The 15,933-nt window shown below is 43.4% G+C and overlaps 1 protein-coding gene across 1 annotated transcript; it reads left to right on the forward strand.

Moving 5' to 3' along the window:
- Nucleotides 1–396: 396 nt before the first annotated feature.
- trim8b (tripartite motif containing 8b) lies at nt 397–14,517 on the forward strand. Its single transcript, XM_026178322.2, has 5 exons — nt 397–3,027; nt 11,551–11,646; nt 11,766–12,031; nt 12,138–12,253; nt 12,374–14,517. The coding sequence occupies exons 1-5, from the start codon at nt 2,422–2,424 to the stop codon at nt 13,072–13,074; spliced, it is 1,785 nt and encodes a 594-aa protein (XP_026034107.1). The 5' UTR covers nt 397–2,421; the 3' UTR covers nt 13,075–14,517.
- The last annotated feature ends 1,416 nt before the right edge of the window (nt 14,518–15,933 follow it).

The raw sequence follows: 15,933 nt of genomic DNA on the forward strand, positions 1-15,933 counted from the left end.
GTACTTAAAACAAAAAAGACTGGCAGTGGATAGATGCAAGGACCCCAAAAGTTACGCTTTGGTGGAAAATAGATGTTCTATTAGACACAATAAGATGGCTGATCAAATCATTTGACTAACTCATCAACCACCCATGGCAGTTATTAGTGTTGAAAATATAACTTTAATCTTTACATTTCGACTTCATCCTCAGAATGTTATTTAGACTTTATCCTGAAAATAATATTTTGACTTTTAGATCGAAAGTTAGACTTTATTCTCAAAATGCAGAAGAGGATTAGGGCCAATATGCCAAAATGGCCAGGGTAGAATTCCGAGGAAAAAGGTCCTAGTGGTGATTTTCGACTACACTGAAACTTGTTTTTAGTTTGGAAATCACCACCGGAAGCTGCCCGAGGTAATGGCTATCTTGACTTTGCTTCAGTTCAGCTCGCCTGCATTCCTCCTCTCTCTAAACCCTGGCCGATAGAGACAGAGAAAGAAAGGAGGAGCAGGAGGGGGGCAGATAACACAAATTATTATTCACAACCGTGTTGGATTTTTATGAAACCCGGAGTCGACTCATACGGGACACATCAAGCCACGAAAATTACTCCTGCCAGACGGCTCCTTCGGACGTACAATACCGAGAAAATGCGTATTTTTCTTTACTGAAAAGGGGACTGTGGCGTTGATGAGTCTGTGTAGGACAGCTATCGAAAAGCAGCTTTGGTGAAACAGCCTACAGCGTTTCCACAGCGGATATCTACTTTTTGTCTTTCTTTTTTTAAAATGAGGATTTGCAAGATGGCTGATGACAGCTAGCCCTAACAAGGACAGAAACGCGACGTCCCCTTTAAGATCAGGAGGGTATATTTTTGTATTTTTTTTTTGTAATTTTTTTAGTTAAATATATAAATATGGCTGCTTCTAAAAATAATGACCATAGGTTATATTAGCAGCGACTGTCCTCGTGTGAAAGCGGAGTGGATGTAGTGTTTATCTGTACCTGTGCTATGGTAGAAAATGGTGAGGTGACGTCTGAGGTAATTTACGCGATTTAATCGAGATAAGGAAGTACATAAATATGTTGTTGGCTGAAGGCTGTAGGGGGGGAAATGGTACAAACCAAAGTAAAATAAAATAAAATGAAGGGGTCCACAGCTGAGAACTAGTAATCTTTGTGTGAGGAGATATTTGATAGATGTTTCTGGCTCTGCAACAGCAGCCCAACATTCCTGCGGATCCTAAAAACCCCTTTGTTTTGTGCGCAAGAGCTGGACTCGACTATTAAAACGATTAACTATGCAGTAAACAGCCTCGATGTGATGGCCCGGGTATGATTTCCTTTTTAATGAGATTATAAGGCCTTTGTTGTCGACTGAAAACTGGTAGAAAAGCTGCGGCCTTGTGTTCAGATATGCGAGCTGTGCCACATAGCAGGCGTTATTCATCAAATGGAAATGTCGCTTTTATGTCAAATTGAAGGGCTGGAGGTACCTGTGTTTTTCCATCTGACCTTTGAAACAGCTTTTTCTGCCTACTGCCAAACCATCGCTGGTTGTATGTATAATTAAATTGCTGGTAGAGGCTACTCGGATACTTATTTATGATTCAGCGGACAAAAGCATTGCGCTGCGTTGTGATTATAGAGGAAATCAAGCGTCCTTGAGATCCCGATAAAACAGGTTCAGCTATTTTTTTTCTCTCTCTCTCTCTCTCTCTGTAAAGCTTTCTGTGTGGGAATAGTAATCAGGGTGTGGGCTCCAGCAGTCCTTTCTCGTGCTTTTCATGTTTTCATGCATGGTTTGTTGGTCTGAATTGTCCACAGTCAGTCATAATCCGGCGTTTAAGTGGAAGAGAGCTGTGAAGGTAAGGGCAGAAAAGGATCAAGTGTCTATTCCCGTGCTACACAGAGATTGAGTCTCTCCCTCGTCGTACAGGTAATTGTGTAGATCTTAATTCTCTGTGCCTTGTTTGCATTTCGTGGTTTACCTGTAGCAGACAGGCTGTTGGCTTCCTGCAGCAGGCCTTTAAACAGACACACACAGAAGCTGTGAAGTGAAGGCAGGCCCAGTGCTTGTGTGTATGTGTGAGTGTGTGTGTGATTTAGGGGAAAGGAAAGCACAGTTTACTGTAATCTGCATAACGTCAGCCCCTGTTGCATGTGTTGAAATCACCAAGGTGTTGTCATTTTTGCCTGAAGCCTTCTCTGGTCAGGTTTCTGGAATTTTGCCTTCATGCTGCAGTAATAAGCAATACTCGTCATCTGTCAGGGAGACTCCTCTAATTTGGTCACAAAGGTCGGCCTACACAGACTGATCTTTCAGGGGCGGCATTGGGTCTGGTTTTATCTTCTTTCTTTTTTTCGCGAGACTCAGTTTGAGAGTGTCAGGTTTCCTGTGAGAGAGACAGAGGTCTGAAAGGAGTGGAAACCAGTGTATGCCTGCCTGCACCATGATGGCCTCTGACATGGCTGAGACATGGAGGAACTGTTTTGAGGAGGAGCTTATCTGCCCCATCTGCCTACACGTGTTCTCAGATCCCATCCAGCTGCCCTGCAAGCACAACTTCTGCCGGGGCTGCATCAGCGAGGCCTGGGCCAAAGACTCCTCGCTGGCTCGCTGCCCCGAGTGCAATCATGCTTACACCCAGAAGCCCAGCCTGGAGAAGAACCACAAACTATCCAACATAGTTGAGAAGTACAACGCCCTGAGCGTGGAGAAGGCCACCACGCCGACACTGCAGTGCATTCTCTGCCGCCGGGGTCCCCCACTCCCCGCCGTGAAGGTCTGCCTGCGCTGCAACGCCCCGTGCTGCCAGTCACACGTCCAGACACACCTGCAGCAGCCGTGCTCAGCCCTCGGGCACCTGTTGGTGGAGGCGGAGGCGGTGAAGGCCTGGACCTGCCCCCAGCACGACGAGTACAGGCTGTACCACTGCGAGGCCGAGCAGACGGCTGTGTGTCAGTACTGCTGCTTCGCCCGTTGCCATCCCAGCCACGGCCACGCCGTCACTGATGTGGAGCTGCGACGCAATGACATCAGAGTAAGGGAAAACGAATACAGTGTGCTTACTTTAAACACTTGTTTTTTCCATTTCTTATATGTGCTCAAGTGACTCGAATAAGAACAGGGGAAAGAAAACTACTGACGTCTTGTACGTTACTCAGATTGGTTGATAAGATATTTAAAAGGAAACCAGTAGGAGTATTGAACCTGTGGCTTCAGAGTCATATGCAGCTCTTTCTGCCATCTCCAGTGGCTTCCTGTGGCCAGACCTAGATGATTGTAAACATAGAAATGAATAATAGTTGCTTTATAACAGCCCCGATTCCTTCAGTTGACAATTTTTTTTGTTTGTTTATTTGTTTTGTTGTTAGTAATGATAAAAGCAACTAATTTTTAGTATTTTAGTTCATAAATGCTGTAAGACTTTGAAGAAATTGTAATAGGTTAATTTATACTAAGTGGACATTATAAAGCTAGAATATATTTTGGGGTCAAAAATTACTGGAAAAAAGCACTTTTGCTAGTAAAATCTGTAAAATCTATTTAACTATGATTTTTTTTTTTAAAAATCAGTGGTGTCACATTGGATCGTCTGTCGAATATTTTCTACATTTTGCTGATAGACTACAACAATTAATCAAAAAAATAATCAATAGTTTCAGCCCTACTTACTGCTCTCTGCTCATCAGAGATCAATAAGTGCTGGCTTTTATAACAGCATCACACCATCCTGCAAGCTCATTTTTCATCCACTTTGTAGCTTTCAAGCAAACATCAGCAGAACAAAGAGCATATTTAATGCCTTCCCGTGCCACATTTAAGACCTAAAGTGGAGATTTCTGCTGCCACAATAAGTTGTTGATTGTTTACCTCGTTACACAATCCCGTCTTCAATAACAGAACACTTTCCCATTTTAAGAAATGGTTGCATTTCAAGTGTTTCAGGTCTATCTCGCATTTTTTCAGTGGTGATCCATTCCAGCCTCCGTTCTCATCTGCTGGAATGACAAACAATGTGGTCGAGAGTGGAACAATGAGGGGCCCTCAGAGGGCCTTATCTCCCCAGCACAGGTGCATCCGAGCTCAGGGATCGCCAGTTGTGTGCGGCAGGGGTGGGAGTAGAGACGAGGGGAAGGGGGATTAAAGTGATTCGTCACTTGATTCTGCGGTCTACTTGGGGTTTTTTATTAACCTCTTCCTTTCCTGAGGGGTTGGTGCTTACTGCAGCTCGTTCTAGCGGAGGCTGGGCGAGTTTCCTAGCCTCTGTTCTTTCTTTTGAAGGGGTGGTTGACAGGCGCGTCCAGTCAGAGTGAAAACCAATTCCATCTGACTCATTTAGTTCACCCAACACCCTGTTTAGGTGGCAACCGTGTTATGGTTGGGCATTTTTCCTGCTGGTAATGCTATGACTCAGCTTTACGTATAGTAAATCAGTCACCTGTAGCGCACAAATGACTCTCAGGTGGGCTAAATTTAGAAGTTGTACTGTTAAAATCTGTCATATTTGCATTTTTACTAAAATACACTATTGTGGCCTGATGTTTATTGACCTTTAATCTGTGTCAGTGACCTGAATATGTGAAGAAGGAAACGTCTTACAGGTTAAGAAAAAAACACACAAGCATTCTGTTTAGTTTCATTCGTGGGACCATGCACAAAAACATTAATCCTATAAGAGAAAAGATGCTTTGTACCAGATTTAGCTACAAGCCAATTTACATCCAAGGTTTCTGGGCAGTGACACAAAACATGGCGCTCATTACATGATGTTGGATGATGAAAGGGTTAGCGTGGGTTACCGACGAGAAACAAGATCTGTGGTTTAGATGGGCTTTAGACAAATTCATGGATGTGCAGCATAAAATACACAGTTGAATAACCCATCACACATGAATCTCTAAGGCCTCAGTCACACTGGTCTAGAGACCGGTCAGCAAACCAAAGGCAACCATATGAGGTTTGTTCCCCAACTGGTTGCCAGTTGATTGGTGGTAGTTTTTAGGCGAATTGGGTAACAAAGAGGGTCCTGCAAGCAGATTGCCCCATTAGTAGTCCATAGTTTCCATGGAGCACAGAGTGGTCTGCAAATATTTGCTGTTTACTCTCCAAGCTGTAGTAAAACAATGGAAAACGGTAACCTAACATTTCGGGTTTGTTTCACACTTTTTTTTTTTTTTTTTTAGTCGTACTACTGCTAGCTGTAAATGAACCAAGTAGATGCTAATTTGTCAGTGATCCCACAGGTGTGATACTCTATTTAGAAATAGCTTCACTAATAATAGGTTAATAGATTGTCAGTCCATTAATCTACAAATTGCATGGAGTGTAAAATATACAGATAAGGTGAAAATACCCACATGGTGGTGGCTTCATATGCTTTATTTTCCTTAGCCAACAGTCCAGAACTACAGGGAAAACCAGTTTAAGTCTTTGAATTCACAAGAGATGGCTCAGCCATTCACCTGCTTTGGCATTTACAAGTACAGGGCTCCCGACACCCACTGCTTGTTGGCTGCTATAATTGTAGAAGGTTTTTTGGAAGGTTTGCATTCAAGCAAGACCTTCAGTAACAACAGATATGATACTAAATATATGAAGGAGCTGGGGTGAAGAAGGGTTGCAAAGCGGCTTGCAGATGCAGGGCTAAAGCAGCTTTAATAGAGCGTCTTATATGAGATTTATTGATGTGTAAAGGATATCAGCTGATGTGGGCTGGCATTTAGATTAGCTGATCTGCCAGGATTGGGGCCGAGTTTGATTGTAAGGCCTGCCGAAACTGGTTCCTGTGCTCATGTTTTTTGGGCCCTCAAACACATTTTGGCCAGATCTAAACAAAAAGATCTCCAGTATAGTCAAATTATTTTTCCTGCCAACTTTCTGTTGACCACGTTTAATTTAATCAAATATAATTGCACATCTTTATTATATAAACGGTCAGAAATGTCTTGGCCCTTACTATAAATGAACAGTTCTGAGCCCGGAAAAAACCCTACAGTAAAAAAAATGCTGCACTAGGTTAGAAGTCAATTACAAACTCTCTTCTTGTTACACTGTAAAATGTCTCACTAGCCGCTTTAAAAATACAGCATCAACCAGACTTTAACCTCATTAAAAATTTATATTTTATGAAATAAAAGAGCAGAAGCTGTCTCTGAATAAATAGACCACGAGGTAAATTGTATCTCATCTGGGTGGTTGACCATGTTTTTAAGATGATGCAAACAGGAAAAAAAAAATCTAATGTCACTGAGCTCATTCACAGCCCCAGTCCATAAATATTTTAGATATTTGTCTACATGTATTAACTACTAGCAGATCCTCCATGTTGAATGTGATTTAAGGCTTGCAGAGAGGAACCACCCCTCCCTTTCACACATACACACAACCCTACAGGCCCCACCCTGCTCTTCACCTCCATCAGTCCCCCTCCAACAAATTCACCTCCCTAACACCATCCACCAGTCACTCCCGGTGAGGACCGACCTTCCCTCTGGCCCCGTTCTCCTGCTCTGGTGGTTCTGATGGAAAAGACACTGTGGTGAAATGACAACTAAAAAGCCCCCTCCCCTCTTCAATACCCCCTGTTTCCTCCCTCCCTTCCTCCCTGAGAGGTTCTCTGCAAAGCCTCAGCTTCTTCGACCCTGTTTTTCCCCCTCTGGCTTCTGCTCAGAGCCTAACTCAATCAGTCAGCACAACCAGGTCACCGTCCTGGATCTAACCATGCCAACTGTGTGTGTGTGTGTGTGTGTGTGTGTGTGTGTGTGTGTGTGTGTGTGTGTGTGTGTGTGTGTGTGTGTGTGTGTGTGTGTGTGTGTGTGTGTGTGTGTGTGTGTGTGTGTGTGTGTGTGAGAGAGAGAGAGAGATATCTAGGGCAGCAATTCCCAACCATGTGCTGCTGAGGCCCAGGAGTATGCAGGTTTTCATTCCTATCAGCCTCTACAGCAGCTGATCACTAATGATAAAAGCAGCTGCTGTTGGCTAGAATGACTGCGCAGTGACGATGATGATTGTGGTGGTTGTATGTGAATAAACCTTCAGCCTGAGGAAAAACAAATGATTAATGGCATGCCAAGCTAATGACAGACTCATCCTTTAATTAAGGCTGTCTGACTGTTGAATACTGAAAGTTATTCATGCTCACCAGAGGATGAATCCTAAGCATTATGGTGACCACCATGAGGTTTGCTAATCCTTGGGTGCATACACATTTTAGGTTGAATGTCATTCATTTGGTGATCATTTAATACCTTAAAGTCTCTTTAGACATGCTTTTATCCTAGTCCCGTCCCCAATTTGGTTGTATTTGTTATTTCTCTCTTTATGCTGTACCTCAAAGCATTTTTTTATTAACCAGTCTTATATTAAACATATATTTGCTTATTTATTCATGGATGGCACTCACAAATGTATGAGCTAAGCACTATCATCCCAAATTGTTGTCTGATGAGCCAATCAGAAAATGAGATTATGTCTACAGATATCATTTCCCAGTTATTCAAATTTTATTTTATTATTTTTTTAGGTTTAGAGATTGTGTCATAGTAAGTTGGTAGACAAAAAAAAGCAAAGTGATAATTTTAATCCCACTGAAAAAAGTTACAAAGTAATAAAGAATAAGGGGGGGGGGGGGGGGGGGGTGTATATATGCTGAAAATGGGTTACTTTAGGCTGTTGCCCAGTGGTTGCTCGGCACAGTGCATAATACACTTTTTATGCATATCCATGACTTGTTCTTCCAATGAATTTTAAGTGATGTGTAACAGGTTCTAGATGCATAGCCCATTGCTACACATCATGATATCAGATATATAAGAACCTCCAGAGGCCTAAGATTTACCCCTGAGCCAGGGTTAGTTGCTCAACTCTTGATGGTAGGAGAATTTGAAGGACAACGTAACACAGACTCATTTAGTGTGTTACTGACGTCCATTGGTATCATTATTAGATTACACTGCTAATTTTAGTACTAATTAACAAATGTTAGCTTATGGGGTGCAATGTGTGCAGGGTGGCGGCCAGGGGCAGAGACCCTGGTGGACTGATCCCAGCTACCGAGTCTAGCGATTGGGACATGGAATGTCACCTGTCTGATGGGGAAGGAGCCTGAGCTAGTGCGTGAGGTTGAGAGGTATTGGCTAGTCAGGGTCACCTCAACACATGGCTTGGGCTTTGAAAAAAATGGATTGTCGGGCAGTGGAGGGAATACTTTGAGGGCCTTATCCCACTGCCAGATCTTCCGTAGAGGAAGAAGAGTCTGGGGACAAGGGGGTGGAGTCACTGAGGCAGTTAAACAGGGCCCATGGGATAGATGAGGTTTGCCCCGAGTTCCTGATGGCTCTGGATGTTGTAGGGTTATCTTAGTTGACACGCCTCTACAATATTGCATGGCAATCAGGGGTAGTGCGTCTGAATTGGCAAACTGGAGATGGTGGTTCCCATCTTGATGAAGGGGCAATAGAGTGTGTGCTCCAAATATAGGGGGATCACACTCCTCAGCCTCCCTGGTAAAGTCTATGCCAGTGTGCTGGAAAGCAGAGTTTGTCAGAAAGTCAAACGTCAGATAAAGTTGGAACAATGCAGTTTTCGTACCGATCACGGAACAGTGGACCACCTCTTTACCCTCTCGAGAATACTTCAGGGTGCATGGGAGTTTGCCCAACCAGTCTACATGTGTCCAATTGGGTGGTCTCAGAATCTTATCTCTCCTTTTTGCAGATGACGTGGTTCTGTTGGCTTCATCCAGTGGTGGCCTCTAACTCACACTGGAGCAGTTTGCAGCTGAGTGTGAAGCAGCTGGACTGAGAATCAGCTCCTCAAAGTCTGAGGCCACGGTCCTCAGCTGATAAAGGGTGCAGTACCCACTCCATTTCTGCCCTAAGTGGAGACGTTCAAGTATCTCGGGGTATTGTTCGTTAGTTACGTGAGCAAGTGCGCGACAGACGGATTGCTGCTGTGGCATGAGTCGTGTGAATGCTGTGCCAGTCCGTCGCGGTGAAGGAAGAGCTGAGTGTAAAAGCGAAGCTCCTGATCTACTGGTCAATCTGTACCCCTACCCGCACCTATGGTCGCCGAAAAGTGCCTGGCCTGTCTCATAGAGATGGGGTAAGAAGTTCAGCCATCCCATAAGGGCTCTTAGTAGAGCCACTAGCCACATCGAAAGGACCTAGTTGAGGTGATTTGGCTGTCTGGTCAAAGGTACCTTTATTGTCCCCAATGGGAAATTGATTTGCAGCATATCCACACATTAAACAACACATACATTTAAAAACACAAAAAAGAAAATCTGACGAGGATCCGAGGTGTTCCGGGCATGTCCCACTGGGAGGAGGCCCCAGGTCAGATTATATCTCTCGGCTGGCCTGGGAATGGCTTGTTGTTCCCCAGGACAAGCTGGAGGAGGAGGGTGGTCTGGGATTCTCTGCTTAGGCTGCTGCCCCCACGATCCAGCCCCAGATAAGCGGAAGAAAATGGGTGGATGGCTTTTGGAGATGCACAGATCTATCAGCTTAAGCCCATATCATCCAATAGTATGTCGTTTACTGATTTCACAATCTGATGTTTTTTTGTTGTTTTACATCAGTTTTATGCTAATCTAAGAGATAACATGATAAACTCTTAATAAGCCTCTTTGCACTGTGATGTTAGATTTCATAAAGGAAGATTTATTTTTATTTATTTATTTTTTTTACATAATAAACAAAAAAATAAATAAATAAAATAATGGCATCAGCAAAACTAAACTGTTCAAATTTCAAACTCCGTATGTTCAAAATTTATATGTTGAACATCTTGGGCTAAAATTTTACAGCTGGCGGATGCCACATTCATTGTTAAATCATTAAACTTTTTTCATCTGCTCTTTTATTTCTGATTTTTCTTTTATTCATAAAATGCTACAGCAAATGAATCTGTTTTTATTTTAGTACAGTTTTACACTGGATGCCCTTCCCAACACAATCCTCCCATTAATCAGAGGTTTGGGATCGGCACTAGAAAAGCACTAGCTTATGACCCCCTAAGGCAGGGGTGTCAAACTCCAGTCCTCGAGGGCCTGTATCCTGCTTGTTTTTGAGATATCCCTGCCCTACCTGCTGCTGATTACCTGGATCAGGTGTGCTTTTGCCAATAAGAAGCTACAAGGGCAGGCTAGTTGGAAAACAAGCAGGACAGTGGCCCTCAAGGCCTAGAGTTTGACACCTGTGCCCTAAAATTATGGTTTCAAATTGGGGATCTTTAATATGTAAGGGCAACGTGTCAACCACTACACTATGGAGCCAAAAGTGAAAATTTGCTGGTTAATCCTCCTTAAATATGAGTATTTGCAAATTTTGGTGGTTAATTGGGGGAAATCTTTGGCTTTATTCTCTTACTAGGTTGAACCACCTTGGGCAAGATTTAACCTATTTATGAATAATTTATAGACTTAAAAAAAATTCTACTATTGAAATTCATTTGATTTTACTTACACATTTTTAACACTAATGAGTAAAAGTTGAATGCACAAATGCATCGTGAACTATCGCCAGTAAGCAGGACAACATTTACCAACATTAATGCCATGTATTTATTTTTATTCAGAGATGGTGTGGTGAAAAGCTTAAACACTAGCAGTACTTTAATTTTCTCAGACAGAAAATGACGATTCAAAACAAGAACAGAAAAATGTCGGTCAAATTGCTCTTTTAAACACAGGTGTCAGCCCTGAATTTCACAAACCTGTGCCCCCCTGGTCACACAGTTCACTAAATGATCGACTTGCCAAACAATACACCTGCATAGGATAACTATTCTAGCATTGTCATTGCGAGCATGTTGGCATGTAGCTGAAACCGGCACTTAGCACACCTGACCAAGAAGCAAAAAGGGCTGTAGCCATGTCAGCACCATCTTATCAATACGCTCCATTAAATGTTGAGTGAGGGTTATTTATATTTCCCATTAAATATTAGCAACACGAAGGGATCATCAAATCTGTGTCAATGGCATTCCCGCTATCCAAAATTTATGCAAAGGATTGTTGGTCTCGCACGGAGCCATTTATTCCTTCTTTTCTGTAAATTTTGGCCACAAGCTGAGCCGGATAAAACTCAGCTCGGCCTTTATTTCTTCACATGCCATCATCTTCATCATCATCATCATCCCAGAAAAAACAGACGCTGTTGCCACAACATTGCCATAGCTCGCAGAGCAGCCTCCTCTGTTTGAGTGTGTGTCTTTTAGAAAGAAAAGGCAGAATAGAGGAAGAGGAGTTGCACCAAGGGGAGAGCGAAGCTGCCGGAGCTTTTTCTGCCCATTTATCTATCTCTGCTCGCTGCCCCCGGCTCCCCCAACATTAGTCTTCACTCGCTAATGCAAACACAAAATAGCTGCTGGTTGCTATGACTGCATCCCCCTCCTTCCTCCCCCACAGGGATTGTGTGTTCGATGGAGACTAAATTAGCCCACTCCCGGATCCTAATATCTCAGGCTTGGGGAGGGGATGCTAGTAGCTGACCGAGGTCACAAGTTTCCAGGGCCACAAGGCGTTCTTTATTTATTTTCTGTCCTTCTCACCTCACAGCAAAACCTGTTAAGACAGCAGGAACGCGTAGAGGAGCGAGTGCAGGAGATTGAGGAACAGCTTTGCAAACTCGACTCAGACAAGTGTGTGGTGGAGGTATGTTTTTGCACGTCACTCCGTGGGCGCGTTTTCTCTTTTATGGCTCTATAAAATCTTTAGGAAATTTTGATTGGTGTGTGTGTGTGTGTGTGTGTGTGTGTTTGTTTATTTTACAGGACAGGGTATGTGAGCTGAAAGAGGAGGTGCGCCTGCAGTACCAGCGGATGCACCAGCTCCTGGAGGAGGATCTCGGTCGGACACTGGAGGCTCTGGATCGGGCTCAGGCTCGGTTTTGTCAGGAGAACGCAGCCCAGGTTTTAGCTCTCGGGGAGCAGCGCCACGAGGCCCAGAAGCTGCTGAGCTCCATCCAGACTGCCTTCGGGAAGGCGGAGGAGCTGAGCTTCATGAAAAACACCAAGCCTGTTAAAATCCTCACAGACAGGTGAGCAAACGGTCTTCATACAATGATTTTTATTTATTGAATTATTTTGGAGATGTTTCCAAGCAAACACCTTATCATGAACCCCGTCTCCTCGCACTTGTTGCAGATCTCAGGCATGTGTGGGCAGCAGTCTCCCTCCTTACAAAGTTGGGAATCTCAACTCTAAACTTTTCCTTTCTGAGATCTCAAAAAGAGAGAAGAGCTTGAAAAGAACACTTGAAGGTGAGAAAATGAAATACACCTGTTAGCTTTTAATGCAGGGCACGACCGTCATGGAAGTGTTTTTCTTTTAATTACCACTTACCTCTTCTCATTTCGCACTTTCTCTCTCTCGTCTCGTAGCTCCCCTCACCCCTCCCTCGACCTTCCTGCAGTCTGTTCCCGCCTATCCCAGCGGTCAGAGCTCTGGCTCTGGTGCAGAGAAACGGAAACATTCCACTGCTTTCCCAGAGGGAAATGGGAACGGCGGAAAAAATGCCGCACCGGGTTTCAAAGACTCGTCCTCCTCTTCCTCATCTTCTTCCTCGTCGTTAGCCAAACAGCCCTACCTGGGGTCCAGCTCTGCCTCTGGAGAAGGCCAGTCCACCAATCAGCAGGCTCTCGGACCCTGTGGCCCGCCTCACATCAGCGAGAGCGGCGGGACGGGAAGCGGGAGTGGCTCGTTGACTAATCACCATTCAGGCTCTGTATTCGGCTCCTCTCACTTCCCTCCTGGAGGCAGCAGTTCCTCGCACTCCTCCCAGCAGGCAGTGCTCCCTCAGTATGGCGGTCGCAAGATTCTGGTGTGCACGATGGATAACTGCTACTGCTCTGGAGTGCCCTCTGTGTCAGGCCACCGCAGCCACCCTCCGTATCCACGCTCGGGCTCTTTTCCCTGGGTCAGTGCCCAGGACTACCCCCCTCCTCCTGGCCTGGCTTCCGGAGGTCCGTCCATGCAGGGCTTGGCAGTGAGGGACTGGATAGACGCCTCACAGACACACAGACATGCAGATTTCTACGGGCTGTATGGGCAGCCCTCTACAAAGCACTACGTCACCAGTTAACAGAGCAAACACACACACACACACACACAGATATAGAGACAGGCACCAAAATAGCACACCTTTACAGACTTACTAACGGGAATAGACACAATACGATTATACTATACACATATTAAAATAATTGTTTATATCTACACACATACGCGCACACACATTCGGGGGCAGGGTTGATCTCTTTGTTTTTATTTTCTTCCTTTCTTTAATTTTGGTCCGTGTTTTCATGTAGTGTATTATACGTAAAATGCATAAACAGGCTGGTGAAACTCAGCTCAGCATTTTACACAGAAACAAGGAAGAGAAGCCTGAAGAGGAGACGAGGAGATGCATCTTTTTTTATTTATAGAGTAGGAGATGGACTGGTAGGAAATTAACTTTTAGTAGAGAATCTTCTCATGCTTCTTCAAGGCTTCTCACTGAGGCTAAAGGGAAAAGAGATTATACCGTGCAGTGTTGAGCTTTCCACGTTCAGCTCATGTTTCTCTGATATAATCACCCCTCCAGTTGTACTGAGGTCAATTGCCTTATGTTATTAGCAAACATATTTTTCTCCGCATAGCTGACTTTGTTTGACAGATCCTTTAAAAAGGGACTGCGGTCCCTGCGTGTCCGTTTTATTTTTATTGTCATGGCACTTCTTCCTTTCTTTGCTGAGTTCAGGGATGGATCGTACAGCTTGAACACAAAAAGCTCTTCCATGGAACACCCACAATGCACTTGTGGACGCCTTGCTATGCCTGGACTACAGATGCTGACCCACAGAGGGACAATAGAGCAGCGTCTAAAGGGCCGGCTGACCCCAGCCCTCTGCATTTTTGAGAATTCGGCCCGCATCCTTAGCACTCCCTTCCTGCTGCCACAGGACAGAAAATATTACAGACTGTTTCCATTTAGTGATGAATGACTTTGTGTTATTTGGTACACTTGTACGTTTAACGCTTGCCTACAGAGACTCTACTATTTTAGAGAAAAGGGCAAGACTGGGGAGACCAAACTAATCAGGCATCTGGACGATCTGATGATGCTGTAATTGTACTTCCTGCAGGGCAAAGATGTCACTTCCTCTCAATAAGCACACAAGCTCTTGGCTTCCTGTTTGCAGCTGAAAGCATGCAAGGAAGAGGTTTAGTTTGTTGTTTGTTTTTCTAAAAGCACTCAGATGAAGAACAATGGGGGAGAAGAAACTGTATGCTGTTTTAAAATGAGTGTACGAAAGAAACGAAGGGTGGGAGGAGCTTTTTTTTTTCATGAACTTTTTCTAAAAGACTGGACTGCAAGATGTAAGCAATGGTTCATCATCCTTAAAAGTAGCTGTTACAACAGCCACGATAAAGAGAGAGGAAAAAAAAAAAACCTAAAAGTATCTTTTTTTGTAAATATTTTGTGAAATGGAAAAATTACAGACGTGATTTGGAGAAAGGATCCAAATAAACAAGTTTAAACCAGTCTCTGCTGTCAACTGTGTATGTGCGAAACATCTCATGTTTAAAGGATAAGGTTGGTGATATTCTATATTTTTGTTACTGTAAATAAATCCCATAAAAAGACAAAAAACAGCTGTGTGTTAGTATTCAAATACGTTTCCACTTCCCCGTCATGTCCATACATAGCAGCAGCTTGTTTACTCCAACTAGAGATGTAAACAGGTAACAAATTTATGCATTAGTTTATTTAAAAACTCTTATTTTCAATCTGGCCGTTATAAAAATTCAACAAAACTGTCGTGAAAGTGCTTTTGTACACTTGTAGAGGCAGTTAGGATGTTTTTTTTATCCTAACAGCTAGCTAAAGCGAGATTAATATAGCAAATGATTCACCTGCCCAGGGTTTACTAAACTTGCAAGAAATTGTTAGCACCTGCAATTAAATATATATACGGTAATATTTATTTTGGCTGGGAAAATGTTTGGATCTATTTATTTAAAGTTCATACATAGATACATAGAAATACAGTATATAAAACAAAAACAGTCTGTTTTAATATCCAGACAATATTTGGTCTGACCGCCTTTATTCTTCAACATAGTTTGAACTCTCTTAGGCAGCTTTCTTGTCATTTAAATATCCATCAGGAATCGTTCTCTAGGCTTCTTGAAGGGCATTCAAAGCTCTTCCTTGGATGTTGGCTGCCTGTGTTACGTTCTCTGTCAAAATGATCCCGCACTGTTTCAGTAATGTTGACGTCCGGGGAGGTCAATCCATGACTGATTTTGTTCCGTTGTATGGCCTTCTATCCTAGCCTAGCATTGTATTTGGGATCATTGTGATGCTGAAAAATGAAGCTGTTGCTAATCAGATGCTTTCCAGTTGGTATTGCATGTTGGATAAAAAATCTGACTTCATACTGCCATTAATTTTTACAAGATCTCGAACACCACTGGTTGACATGCAGCTCCAAACCATGACAGTGCCTTCACTGTATTTTACTGTAGGACCTCTCTCCTGAACTCTTCCATACACATTGAAGACCTTTTGATTTTCAGTTCTTGTGTAATTTGACACACTTCAGTCTGTTTCCCTTCCTTAAGAATGGCTTCTTGACAGCCACCCTTCCACTGACACCATTTCTGACGAGGCTTCATTGAGCAGTTGATGAAGGTGCAAATGCATTTCTTAGTTTCTGTGTCAACTTTGCTAAGTGTTAGGTAGCTTAACAAACAAAAAGCATTTTTTCTGAAAATGGTAAGGTACAAAGAAAAATTCTGAAAGCTCAGGGAGCCTTTCCTCAAGACCACTTTCAAAATTTGCACAAAGGTCTGGCTCTTTGCATAGAGTTTTTCATCTTCCTCTCTGGTACACAGTAAAATCACACACTAGCTTTAGCTGAGCTTTCCCGAGACTAACGCCTTCATCCTTTTAAAA

The sequence above is a fragment of the Astatotilapia calliptera genome, chromosome 8 (genome assembly GCF_964374335.1).
Source record: "Astatotilapia calliptera chromosome 8, fAstCal68.1, whole genome shotgun sequence".
NCBI classification, from domain to species: domain Eukaryota; kingdom Metazoa; phylum Chordata; class Actinopteri; order Cichliformes; family Cichlidae; genus Astatotilapia; species Astatotilapia calliptera.

What these genes read in the sequence shown, in the direction of transcription:
- trim8b (XM_026178322.2), top strand. Translation starts at nt 2,422, where the DNA reads ATGCCTGCCTGCACCATGATGGCCTCTGACATGGCTGAGACATGGAGG. An exon ending in CAGACAAGTGTGTGGTGGAG is followed by an intron (nt 11,647 to 11,765) that starts GTATGTTTTTGC and finishes TTTATTTTACAG; the next exon opens with GACAGGGTATGTGAGCTGAA. An exon ending in GTTAAAATCCTCACAGACAG is followed by an intron (nt 12,032 to 12,137) that starts GTGAGCAAACGG and finishes CACTTGTTGCAG; the next exon opens with ATCTCAGGCATGTGTGGGCA.